The 13,428-nt window shown below is 38.4% G+C and overlaps 1 protein-coding gene across 1 annotated transcript in view; it reads right to left on the bottom strand.

Annotated features, from left to right (window-relative positions):
* Positions 1–506: 506 nt before the first annotated feature.
* The window catches only part of mturn (maturin, neural progenitor differentiation regulator homolog (Xenopus)), a 49,975-nt gene continuing 37,053 nt past the window's right edge, over positions 507–13,428 (bottom strand). The window contains exons 2-3 of the mRNA XM_072283489.1: positions 8,659–8,781; positions 507–2,634 (exon numbers count right to left, since the gene is read on the bottom strand). Coding sequence (XP_072139590.1) covers positions 2,524–2,634; positions 8,659–8,781 — 234 coding nt within the window. The 3' untranslated portion in view covers positions 507–2,523. The remainder of the gene's footprint in view (positions 2,635–8,658; positions 8,782–13,428) is intronic.

Genomic DNA, 13,428 nt, shown 5'->3' on the forward strand with positions numbered 1-13,428 from the left:
CCTAGTAATAATCTTAACTGTGTTTCACCACCAAAACATTTTTATTAAAAGTATGTTTCATGCACATTGCAGTGTTAAAACCAGTGCTTCACAAATATTCACAGGTGTCTGATGAGGAATGGAATAAAATTTGATAGACATTAAGTTATAGAACCATAGAAAGATGAAGTAATGCCACATGAATAAAATTTAGGTGCAAGATTAGAATATTCTATTTAATCTGGTAGGAAAAGCAGGAATGTGATGGAAGGGATGCCTAGCAGAACTTCTCAATCAAAGGACCAGACAAATACTCAATTCTACTGAATATGTAACCAATTAAATTGACTCTCGACAAATTTCTTTCCCTTCCCAATTCATTTAAAACGACAGGTCAATTAAGGTCAGAACATGAGACTTGTTAAGTTTTGTGACTGTTTTACAGCTGTTCACTGAACAGTAACAAGGAACTTCTAAAAATCACATAATTCAACAGAAGAATTTACATATTAAGAGTTCAAAGATAGCAATGTTTGAATAATTTATTTTCAGCATATTCAGTGTTGAGCATGTTAAAGTACAGAGCCTTTTGTTAACCATAACTATTAAAAACAAAAACATGTGCTTTACAAATTCAGTCTAAATACATAAAAGTAATGCTTTAATCAATCTAAAAGATATAACCAATGTAATATTAACTTTCATTAAATCCAATATAATTTCAAACAGTTAATTTATATTAGAGAAATTCATCAGTCCAATTTGTTTTTAAAGCATTTATAAACCTAGACTGATAGGTCAACAAAAGCATTGAGGTATCTATAAATGACATGCTGCAGACTGCAAAAGACCATGACATATCAACTATGAAGTTGTTTTATTTTATATAAACTACCAAAATTTAAATACCTTCTATATCAAGCAGCCATGCATTTAAGTGGTGCAACTCAACAGCTATCAACAGTGGACTTCCCTCTTTGCAATGCAAAAAAACAGAATGCTCAACTGTCATAACATTAAAACACTAGGTACTGTTCACAGAGTACAGACCAAGCTTTACTTTGATTATCTGTACAGTACATATACTGTAGAACAGAATATTTACATTAAACACCACTACCCTCCACAGCCTGCCTTACCCAAGTCAATAAGAACTCCAATTGCAGGCAGATGAATACACTGACTTGCTTTAAACCATCAGTTTGCTGAAAGGCATCTTAATACATTACTTTTTCTCCCAATCTCAAATGTTCTAGGATTACACAAGCCATTCTGTTTTATAATATACAGACATACAGTACAAAAGATCCACAGGCCAGATACAATACAATTTACCACTTACAATATACCAAATAGCACACCCATTATTCAATGAGCATTATGTTTTTTTTTAAATTCTTTCATACACTTTACTGTCTTCCTCCAACTAAAAGCAAATTTACAGCTCCTTCTACTAACACACAAAGACCTAAAGACTGCCATTTTTGATCTACAACTGGAAATGTCATAGCCGTCAATGTGTTGTCTATAAGATGTACAGGAAGTAAATCAGTAAAGTACCCAATAGACTGCAGTGCATTAAAAGCCAAGCAATAATTAATGCAGTACAGCATATAGTATCCGCAGTACATACAGCTGTAGCAGAAAACAGTAATGCTCTCAGGCTTCTACATAACAGCTCATCTTTTGATTTTGCTATGTAACAAACTTACGCAAGCAGATGTCAGTTCTAAGTCAGTGTTGCAATTTAATTAAAATGTCCTCAAGGACATTTTAATTCAAATAATCACTATAAAACTACCTGATGAAAACTTAAGTGAAGTCTAAATCAAACAGTTATTCTCCAGACTCATCACAATTCGTTGCTTTCTTTCAAATTTATTGTTGGGTAACCACTTAAATAAACACAATCAATACCTTTTAAATAACGTTATCAAGAGGGTGTTTGAAATACAAATTATGCCACAATAAATGGAATGATACGCAGATTGATTTACATAAAGTAGGGCACATATGGAACAAAATACCAGCGCCAACACTATGGGTTTATTTTAGTGCTGTAAAATCGATGCAATTCCAGGTACCAATCTAAAATTTTCTAGTAAACAATTCTTATGACAACATTTTAATATTTTGGCAGGGAATTGCTCAGAACGCTTTAAAATTGCATTAAATGAATGGATTAATCAATCTTTTAAAAAAAACTTTTTAAAAAGCCTAAAGGCCAACGTCAAAAAAAAACTAACCATAAATTACAGTAACCTTAACTCCTCAATGTAGGAATGACCATACAGTGAATTTTATTTTCCTCAAAAGCCAGTTTAGTACATTGATCTCCATACCATATGTCATGTTTCCTTACAGTTTTTAACTTGAGAAAATGATGAACATTAAGTTATGTACAGAACAAACTAAATATGATATAGGTATGTTATTTGAATTTGATCTAAATAAAGCTGTTCATTGATCAGGAATGAGCAAATGAGGGCCATCCATCAATAACATAACTGAACTTAATGCAAGCTAATTCTGCTCTGCACACATTTACTGTTGACTGACACTCATGTGCTGGCTGTCTGCTTCGGGCTCCTCCTCTTCGACATCAGCATTGTAATCTTCAAATGCATCATCATCCACATCTGGGAGACCCAGCAACTGTGTAAATGAAATACAGGGAGTTAAACAAATTGAATGAAGCAAAGCTGAGCTCCTACTTACCTTAAAATGGAGATAAAGCAACAAGACGGCATTATGCACCTTAAAATGTCATACAGCTGACATCAAAAAAGTCTTTCAACAAATGCACAAGGTAAGTATTCCTGACACAGAAAACATTACATGCTTATTCACAAGTTTGAGACACAATTTATTGCACAGGGGAAATCTATAAAGACAGGATACACGTAATAATGCCTCAGTAATATTTATTTATTTATTGAGATTATAATGCCATGTCACCCAGCAACCTCTGATTTAATCCTAGCCTAATCATAGGACAACTTACAATACCAATTAGCCTACCAAATGATACGTCTTTGGGCTGTGGGAGGAAATTGGAGCACCCAGAGGAAAGCCATGCAGTCACGAAGAACATACAAACTCCTTAGACGGCAGTGGGAATTGAACCTGGGTTACAGGTCCTGTAGAGCGTTGTGCTAACCACTACGCTACCGTGCTCAAAAATTCCAAACTAAGTTTCTCTACACAAGCGAGTATTGGTGGGATAGAAAACTGCCACTAGCCAAATGTTCTGCAAGTGAAATATTGTAAGTCATAGAGTTGGTATGTCCCTGTTAGAATAAAAGGCAAAAAAAACAGGTTTAGGGAACCTTAGTTTTCAAGGGGTATTGAGGCTCTGATAAGAAAGAAGGAAGTGATGGTAAGTACAGACAGTAAAGAACAAATGAGGAGCTTATATAAGAAATACAAGAGAACATAAGAGGTAAATCAGGAGGGCTAAAATAAGGCATGAAGTTGCTCTGGCAGACAGGATGAAGGAGAATCCCGAGGGCTTCTACAGATATATTAAGAGCAAAAAGATAGCAAGGGACAAAATTGGCCCATTTGAAGATCAGTACGGTCATCTACATATGGAACCAAAAGAGATGGGAGAGATCTTAAATGGATTTTTTTTTTGCATCTATATTTACTCAGGAGACAGACTAAGTGTCCAAAGAAGTGATGCAAAACAGCAGCGAGGTCATGGACCATATCTGAATTACAGAAGACTAAGTGCTTGCTCTTAGGTAAATTGTAGGGCATTAGAGAATGCAGTAGAACAGAGGGATCTAGGAATAATGGTGCATAGTTCCCTGAAGGTGGAATCTCATGTGGATAGGGTGGTGAAGAAAGCTTTTGGTATGCTGGCCTTTATAAATCAGTGGATTGAGTGAGTATAGGAGTTGGGATGTAATGTTGAAATTGTACAAGGCATTGGTAAGGCCAAATTTGGAGTATTGTGTACAGTTCTGGTCACCGAATTATAGAAAAGATGTCAACAAGATTGAGAGAGTACAGAGAAGATTTACCAGAATGTTAACTGGGTTTCATCTCCTAAGTTACAGAGAAAGGTTGAACAAGTTGTATCTTTATTCTTTGGAGCGTAGAAGGTTGAGGGGAGGATTTGATAGTATTTAAAATTATGAGGGGGATAGATAGAGTTGACGTGGATAGGCTTTTTCTATTGAGAGTGGGGAAGATTCAAACAAGAGGACATGAGTTGAGAGTTAAAGGGCAAAAGTTTAGGGGTAACATGAGGGGGAACTTCTTTACTCAGAGAGTGGTAGCTGTGTGGAACAAGCTTCCAGCAGAAGTGGTTGAGGCAGGTTCAATGTTGTCATTTAAAGTTAAATTGGATAGCTATATGGACAGGAAAGGAATGGAGGGTTATGGGCTGAGTGCAGGTCAGTGGGACTAGGTGAGAGTAAGAGTTCAGCACGGACTAGAAGGGCCGAGATGGCCTGTTTCTGTGCTGTAATCGTTATATGGTTATAAGAAACTGCAAAGATAAAAAGACCCTGATGGGAGTTACTTACAGACCTCTGAACAGTAGCAAAGGATTGGGCTACAAATTGCAGCGGGAGACAGAAAATGCATGTCAAAAGGGCAATATTATGACAGTCATGGGGGATTTCAATATGCAGGTAGATTGGGAAAATTAGTTTGGTGCTGGATCCCAAGAGGGGGAATTGATGACGTTTTAGAGCATTTTGTAATTGAGCCCACCAGGGAATCAGCTAATCTGGTCTGGATGTTACGCAATGAACTGGAACTGATTAGCAACAAAGGAAGCCTTAGGGGCCAGTTATCATAATATGGTAGAATTCACCCGACTTTTTGAGAAGGAGAAGATACAGTCAGATGTACCTGCATTGCAGTGGAGTATAGGGAATTACAGAGGAATGAGAGAGGAGCTGGCCAAAGTTGATTGGAGGGGGACATTAGCAGGGATGTCAGTAGAGCAGCAATGGCTGAAGTTCAGAAAGTATAAGAAGAACTAGTATTCTAAAGGTAGGATGACACAACCACAGCTGACAAGGGAAGTCAAAGCCACCATAAACCAAAGAGAGGGCATATAATAGAGCAAAAATAGTGGGAAGTTAGAGGTTTAAAAATCAACAGGAGGCAACTGAAACGGTCATAAAGAGGAAGGTGATGGAATATACTAAACTAGCCAATAATATTAAAGGGGACACCAAAAGTTTCTTCAGGTATATAAAGTGTAAAAGACAGGTGAGAGTAAATATCTGACCACTGGAAAATGATGCTGGAGATGTAGTAATGGAGTACAAGGAAATGGCGGGCAAACTAAATAAGTATTTTGCATCAGTCTTCATTATGGAAGACACTAGCAGTATGCCAGAAGTTTGAGAGTGTCACGGGTAGAAGTGAGTGAAGTTGCCATTATTAGGGAGAAGGTGCTTGGAAAACTGAAAGGTCTGACGGTAGATAAATCACTTGGACAAGATAGTCTACACCTCAGGGTTCTGAAAGCGGCACTGAAGAGATTGTGGAGGCATTAGTGATGATCTTTCACAAATCACTAGATTCTGGAATGGTTCCAGAAGACTGGAGAATTGCAAATGTCACTCCTCTCTTCAAGAAGTTAGAGAGGCAGAAGAAAGGAAACTATAGGTCAGTTAGTCTGACCTCAGTGGTTGGGAAGATGTTGGAGTCAATTATTATGGATGTTATTTTAGGGTACTTGGAGGTACATGATAAAATAGGCTGAAGTCAGCATGGTTTTCTCAAGGGAAAATCTGGCCTGACAAATCTGTTGGAATCTGTTGGAGTTAAGCAGATAGACAAAGGAGAATCAGTAGAAGTTGTGTACTTTGATTTTCAGAAGGCCTTTGACAGGGTGCCACACAAGGCTGCTTAACAAGTTAGGAGCCCATGGTATTACAGAAAAATACTAGCACGGATAGAGCATTAGCAGATAGGCAGGAGACAAAGAGTGGGAATAAAGGGAGCCTTTTCTGGTTGGCTGCTGGCGACAAGTACCGTTTCTGCAGGGGTTTGTGTTGGGACTTCTTTTTACGTTATATGTCAATGATCTGGAAGACAGAATTGATAGGTTTATGGCCAAGTTTGCGGATGATACGAAGGTGGGTAGAAGGGCAGGTAGCAGTGAGGAAGCAAGGAGGCTGCAGAAGGACTTAAACAGATCAGGAAAATGGGCAAAGTGGAAAATGGAATACAGTGTCGGGAAATGTACGGTCATGCATTTTGGTAGAAGAAATGAAAGGGTTGACTATTTCCTAAATGGAAAGACAATTCAAAAATCTGAGGTGCAAGGGGGCTTGAGAGTCCTTGTGCAGTATTCTCTAAAGGTTAATTTGCACGTTGAGTTGGTGGTGAGGAAGGCAAATGCAAGGTTAGCATTCATTTGGAGGACTACAATATAAAAGTAAGAATGCAATGTTGAGTCTTTACAAGGCACTGGTGAGGCCTCACTTGGAGCATTGTGAGCAGTTTTGGGCGCTTATATAAGAAAGGATGTGCTGACATTTGAAAGGTTCAAAGGAGGTTCATGAAAATGATTTCGGGATTGAAAGACTTACCATTTGAGAAGCATTTGTTGGTTCTGGGCCTGTACTTTCTGAAATTCAGAAGAATGAAGGGGGATCTCATTAAAATCTATTAAACACTGTAAGGCCTCGATAGAGTGGATGTGGAGAGGATGTTTCCTATGGTTGGAGTCTAGGATCAGAGGTCACAGAATAAAGGGACGTCCATTTAGAATGGCAATGAGGAGGAACCTCCTTAGCCAGAGAACAGTGAATCAGTGGAATTTGTTCCCACAGGTAGCTGTGAAGGCCAAATCATTGCGTGATATATATGTATGCATGGTTGGGGCTGACAGGGAAATGGATCGGCCAAGATGAAATGGCAGAACAGACTTGATGGGCCAAATGGCTTAATTCTGCTCCTATATTTTATGGTCATATAGAGATTTTCGAGGAGGTTACCAGAAAAGTTAGACCACCTGAACACCTAGATCAAAGCCTTCACCTCCTACATGTCATGTTAGAAAAGAGATTTTGTCAATGAAATGATACCTTATTCCATTTATCTGACACACGGAGAATTACTTAAGACCACAAAACGAAGGAGCAGAATTAGGCCACTTGGCACATCGAGCCTGCTCCGCCATTTGATCATGGCTCATCCCTTTCCCTCTCAACCACATTTTCCCACTTTCTCCTCGTAACCTTTCATGCCCTGACTTATTAAGAATCTATCAAGTTCAGCCTTAAATACCTGGCCTCCACAGCTTTCAGTGGCAACAAATTCCACAGATTCACCACTCTCTGGCTGAAGAAATTCTCCATCTCCATTTGAAACAGACATTACTCTATTCTGAAGTTGTGCCCTATGATCCTGGACTCCCCCCTAAAGGAAACATCCTCTCCACACGCACTCTATCTAAGCCTTTCAATATTTGATAGATTTCAATGAGATTACCTCTTTCTGCTAAATTCCAACAAGGAAAGGCTCACAGCCATCAAAAGCTCCTCATTTGATTACCCTTTCATTCCTGGAAACATTTTCATGAACTTCCTTTGAACCCTCTCTAATATCAGCATATACTCTCTTAGATAAAGGGCCCAAACTTGCTCACAATAGCCCAAGTGATGCCTCATCAGTGTGAGGTCTCACTTGCAATAAAGCCTCAGTATTAAACCCTTGTCTTACTTATTTAAAGTCTACGTTACAGAAGAGAATGGATAGAGCATGGAAAGAAATTAAGAGGGAAATTGTTGGGATGCCAACGAGTATAGTGTGACAGCCTGACAGCACAGGAGAGACTGCTCAAAGTAGTAGCCTAGGGAAAGAACTGGATGACGATAATCAAACAGGATTTGATGTAAAGAATCTGAACCTGTCAAATATGGTAGGACAAGAATGAGAGTGGAACAGGGACAAGAAATGAAAGAAGAGACTTATTTTAGAACAGAAGCAAACAAACGTGTGGCGATTTGTACAACTACACCTCTGAACCTACAAAAGATTGAAAAGTTTACAGGCACAACTGGATGCTCTACAATTCTGAGGGAGTGGTAATCTTGGCAAAACACAACAAGGAAAAAAATAAAGATTTGCTTTTCAAAAGCAAGGCCATCAAAAGCCAAATAAATTAACAGTTATTATCTAATCTCATTCAAGCAAAGGACTTTGTATCGCACTACATTGCCATTAACATTTCTAACACTTGGATGACAATATCAGGGGTGCAAAGCACAGGTAGAAAATTCAGGCAACATTTAAACACATATACAGTCCTTGCACTACACATGAAAGGTTGATGCTTAATCCCATTGCAGCATCTGGATCCTCCTTTCAAATATTAACTGTTCATCAATGACAGTAAGTAATATTGTCTTGGTTCTGATTATTAATTGCAGAAAGAAGCTGAAGAGACAAACCAACTTGAAAAGAGCTATTTCTAAGGAGGATGAGAACCAGAAATTAATATGCATTTGCTTAAAAAATGAAATAATACTTGAAGAATGATCTTGGCCCAAAATGACAACTGTTGATTCATTTCCATAGATGCTGCCTGACTTGGCTAAGTTCTTCCAGCGTTTTGTGTGTGCTGCTTGTATTGTACACTTATTTAATAAAGTAAGTATACAAGTAGTATTTCCCTTGAAAGTAGCTATTTTTAACACTTACAGGTTTGAATGACTTGAAGACTTTTTCCAGAACTTCAGAGAGGGTCTTCTTCCCACAGGATAAGATGTATTCTTGTACCAATTGTAGGAATGGTAGACAGTCTTCACTTTCACTCCACACATGCTGAACAGATGGAGACAGAGATAAAAACATGTAATTACGGAAATCAATATTATAATGTTATCACCTTCACAATTACAATATCATAAAGTGTCAAAAATTTCTAATCAAATGCTAAATTGTCAAATAACTTGAACTTGACTGTTAATCTATTAGAAGTACGTTTTGCTTTTCTGCACAATCTTTCATACCATCAATAATGGTTGTCTTATTAGTTATATAATTATTTTATGCTCATAGTTATACATGAAATAAATGTGTATTTTTAAATCTATTTAGAGATACACAGAATGGTAACAAGCTCCTCTGGTCCAACGAGCCCGCACAGCCCAATTACAACCAAGTGACCAATTAACCTGTTGATACATACAGTGGCATGCAAAAGTTTGGGCACCCCTGGTTAAAATTTCTATTACTGTGAATAGCTAAGTGAGTAAAAGATGAACTGATTTCCAAAAGGTATAAAGTTAAAGATGACACATTTCTTTAATATTTTAAGCAAGAAAACATTTTTATTTCCATCTTTTACAGTTTCAAAATAACAAAAAAGAAAAAGGGCCTGAAGCAAAAGTTTGGGCACCCTGCATGGTCAGTACTTAGTAACACCCCCGTTGGCAAGTATCACAGCTTGTAAACGCTTTTTGTAGCCAGCTAAGAGTCTTTCAATTCTTGTTTGGGGGATTTTTGCCCATTCTTCCTTGCAAAAGGCTTCTAGTTCTGTGAGATTTTTGGGCCGTCTTGCATGCACTGCTCTTTTGAGGTCTATCCACAGATTCTTGATGATGTCAAGGTCGGAGGACTGTGAGGGCCATGGCAAAACCTTCAGCTTGCACCTCTTGAGGTAGTCCATTGTGGATTCTGAGGTGTGTTTAGGATCATCATCCTGTTATAGAAGCCATCCTCTTTTATTCTTTCTTCAGCTTTTTTACAAACGGTGTGATGTTTGCTTCCAGAATTTGCTGGTATTTAGTTGAATTCATTCTTCCCTCTACCAGTAAATGTTCCCCGTGCCACCGTGCTATCCTGCAATGTTGGCCCACATTGTTGTGCTGACCTATATATAACCTACTGCACAGTCAGTTTTTGGAGGGAAATAAACAGGCGGCATTTTGGGCTGAGACCCTGCAGGCCCAAAACATTGACTATGAATATTCTCCTCCATAGATGTTTCCTAACTTGCAGAGTTCCTCCAGCACTTTTTTTGTTGTTCAAGGTTTTCTGCATCTGCTAATCTCCTGTGTTCATGATCTATCTTAACTGCTCCTCCTACACAGCCCATAACCCTCCATTTTTTTAATCCATCTCCCTATCTACAAGTCTCTTAAATGTCCCTATTGTATCAGCCTCAAACACCATCCACAACGGTATGTTTCAGGCAGATATTATTCTCTGTGTTTAAAAAAAAACTACCTCTGACATCATCCCTAAACTTTCCTCCACTCATCTTAAACAGATATCCTCCAGCATTAGCCTCTAGCTCCCTGGGAATAAGGTGCTGGCTGTCCACTCTGTCAATGCCTTTCATAATCTTATACACCTCTATCAAATTGGCTCTCATCCTCTGTTGCTCCAAAGACAAAAGCCCTAGCTTGCACAATCTTTTGGTATAAAATATGTTATCTAAACTAGGCAGCATCCTGGGAAATCTCCTCTGCACCCTCTCTAAAGCTTCCACATCCTTCCTATAATGAAGAAGCCACAACTGTACACAATATTCCAAGTGTGGTCTAACCAGAGTTTTATAGAGTTGCAACATTAGCACGCAGCTGTTGAACTCAATCCCAGACCTTATGAAGGTCAATACACCATATGCCTTCTTAACCATCCTATCAACTTTGAAGGATTTACGGACTTGGGCCTCTAGGCAACACACACAAAATGATGGAGAAACTCAGTGGTCAGGCAGTATCCATGGAAATGAACAAACTTTCCAGCTGAGACCCTTCTTCAGGACTAGAAAGGAAGGGGTAAGAATAAAGGTGGGGGAGAGGAAGGAGGCTAGCTAGAAATTAATAGGTGAAGCCAGGTGAGTGGGAAACATAAAGGGCTGGAGAGGAAGGAATCTCAAGTAAGAGAGGAGAGTAGACTAGAGGAGAAAGAGGAGGAGGAACACCAGGGGGAGGAGATAGGCAAGTAAGAAGAGGAAAGAGGCCAGAAAGAGGAATAGAAGAAGAGGGGAGGAGGAGGGATTTTTTTTTAAACCAGAAGAAGAAATCTATATTCATTCCATCAGTTTGGAGGCTACCCAGACAGAATATAAAGTGTTGTTCCTCCACCCAGAGGGTGGCCTCATCATGGCACAAGAGGTGGTCATGGACCAATATGTTGGAACAGGAATCAGAATTAAAACGTTTGGCCACCAGGAAGTTCTACTTTATGGATGGAGTGGAGGTGCTCGATGAAGCGGTCCCCCAATTTATGACGTCTCACCCATGTAGAGGAGACTGCATCTTGAGCACCAGATACAATAGACAACCCCAACAGATTCACAGGTGAAGTGTTCTCTCACTTGGAAGGGCTGTTTGGGGCCTTGAATGGTGAAAAAGGGGGAGGTTAATGGGCAGGTGTGGCACTAGGGTCACTTGCAGGGATAAGTGCCAGGAGGGAGATAATGGGGAGGGATGAATGGACAAGGGAATCACAGAGGGTGAGACCGCCCCTGTCTGCAAATGGAGTAGTAACAATTTTGTGCTGCTCTTAAGTTTTCTTTCTCTCCCCCTAGTTTAAACTTTGAATTTAAAATTTTTATTTGCTGATTCTTGAGGGGGAATAATATGTCTATGTCTACAAGGAATGAGAAGAACCTGTCTGAACCTAGAGACAAAGGTAATGGAAAAGTAAAGATGCCTAAGGAAAGATCTGATGAAATGCCACCATGGGCTGGAGATATCTTTCCGACACTGAATTCAGTTAAAGATCAGAATGGGTCAACTAAAGACCAACTGGAAAAGAATAGTAATGAAATGAAGTCATTTCTGGGAAAACTTAAAGACTTGGAAACTCAAGTTATTACACATGAAGAGGAATTGAAGATAACTAAGCAAAAATTGTTTGAAGCTACAACTCGTTTGGAAAGATATCAAAGTAAGATTATAGACCTGGAAACTAGGTCTCGCCGAAAGAATATACAAATTGTTGGGCTGCAGGAAGGAGCTGAAGATAGAGATTTAACTGCTTACTTTGGTAAACTTTTTCATACTTTATTTCCCACCATTTTATCACAGCCGCCTACTGTAGAAAGAGCACACAGAACGTTTACTTCGAAATTTAAGGATCCAAATAAACCAAGATCTGTTCTGGTTTGCTTTCATCACTTTAAAATTAAAGATCAAATAATGCGACAGGCAAGAAAACAAAGAGTTTTGAGATTTAAGGAGTCTGAGCTCCATTTTTATGAAGATTATCCGAGGGAGGTAATGGAACAAAGATCAAGATTTGCTTTGGTAATGAAACAGGCATATGATAAGAAGCTGTTTCCTTCTCTGCGTTACCCGACGAGAATTAAAGTTTTTCCTCCTAATTCTCCTCCTCGTACATTTTTTGATCCAAAAGCCGCACTGGACTTCATTCAGACTATACCTGCCACCGCTACCGAATGAACTATCTGAAACGTTGTCTGGTTATCTGTATATTATTTGCATTTTGGAAAGATTTATGAAGGTTACTTGGATATTCCATTGACAGACTAATAAAAGAAGATATGAAGATCTGTTCATTATTGCATAATATTGGTTTTCTTTTGGAAAGAAGATTTATGGTTCAAGTATGACTGTTTAAATGGTTATTCGGACATTCGACTGAGAAAAGGAGATAAAGGGATCTGGTTCTTTAACCTAATACATGCTTTGATTTTTTTTTGGTTAAATAATTATTAAAGTTTTTTCAGGGACTTAATACTAAACTTAAAGATGGTGCTGGTTTTTCTCTCTCTAACAGATAACATTATTTTGGTTCTTTCTTGTTTAATAGATAATGGAATGTAAGTACTTTCCTTTGTTGAGACTTTATCGTCTTTCTTACAAGGTCACTCTAATTTTTTACTAACTAGGGAGAGGGAAGAAAATACAGACAGAGCGGTCCTTGGCTTTGTATCTATCATAGATTGCTTGCCTTTCCTTTGGGCTTTCGGGGGGGGGGGGGATAGAGTTAGAAGTTTTTTGCCATTGGGTGGTTCCAGAGCATGCATGTTTTCTATGTGGTTGGATTCTTCATCGCCGCCATTTTTGATCATCCCATATTGGTCTGTGCTCTGCGCATGTATAAAGTAGAATACAATTATAATATTATTTAAACAGATTAATGTAATAAGTTGGAATGTACGTGGTTGGAATCATCCTATCAAACGAAAAAAGACTTTTAGAATTATTAATCGATTCCAACATGATATAATTTTTGCTCAGGAGACACATAGCAGGGCAGGAGATCAAAATAGATTTTTTGGATGGTGGAGAGACTTGCAATTCCACTCTACCTCTCAGAATAAAACTAAAGGTGTGTCTATCTTTATTAAATCCAATATATTTATTCAAGAGGATATTGAATCAGATTCTAATGGTAGATTTTTAATTGTTAAAGAAGTGATCTGTAACAGAAAAGTTGTTTTGGTCAATCTGTATGGTCCTAACTTAGATGATCCTTTTTTTTAAAAAG

This window comes from Mobula birostris, chromosome 19 (assembly GCF_030028105.1).
Source record: "Mobula birostris isolate sMobBir1 chromosome 19, sMobBir1.hap1, whole genome shotgun sequence".
Taxonomy (NCBI): domain Eukaryota; kingdom Metazoa; phylum Chordata; class Chondrichthyes; order Myliobatiformes; family Myliobatidae; genus Mobula; species Mobula birostris.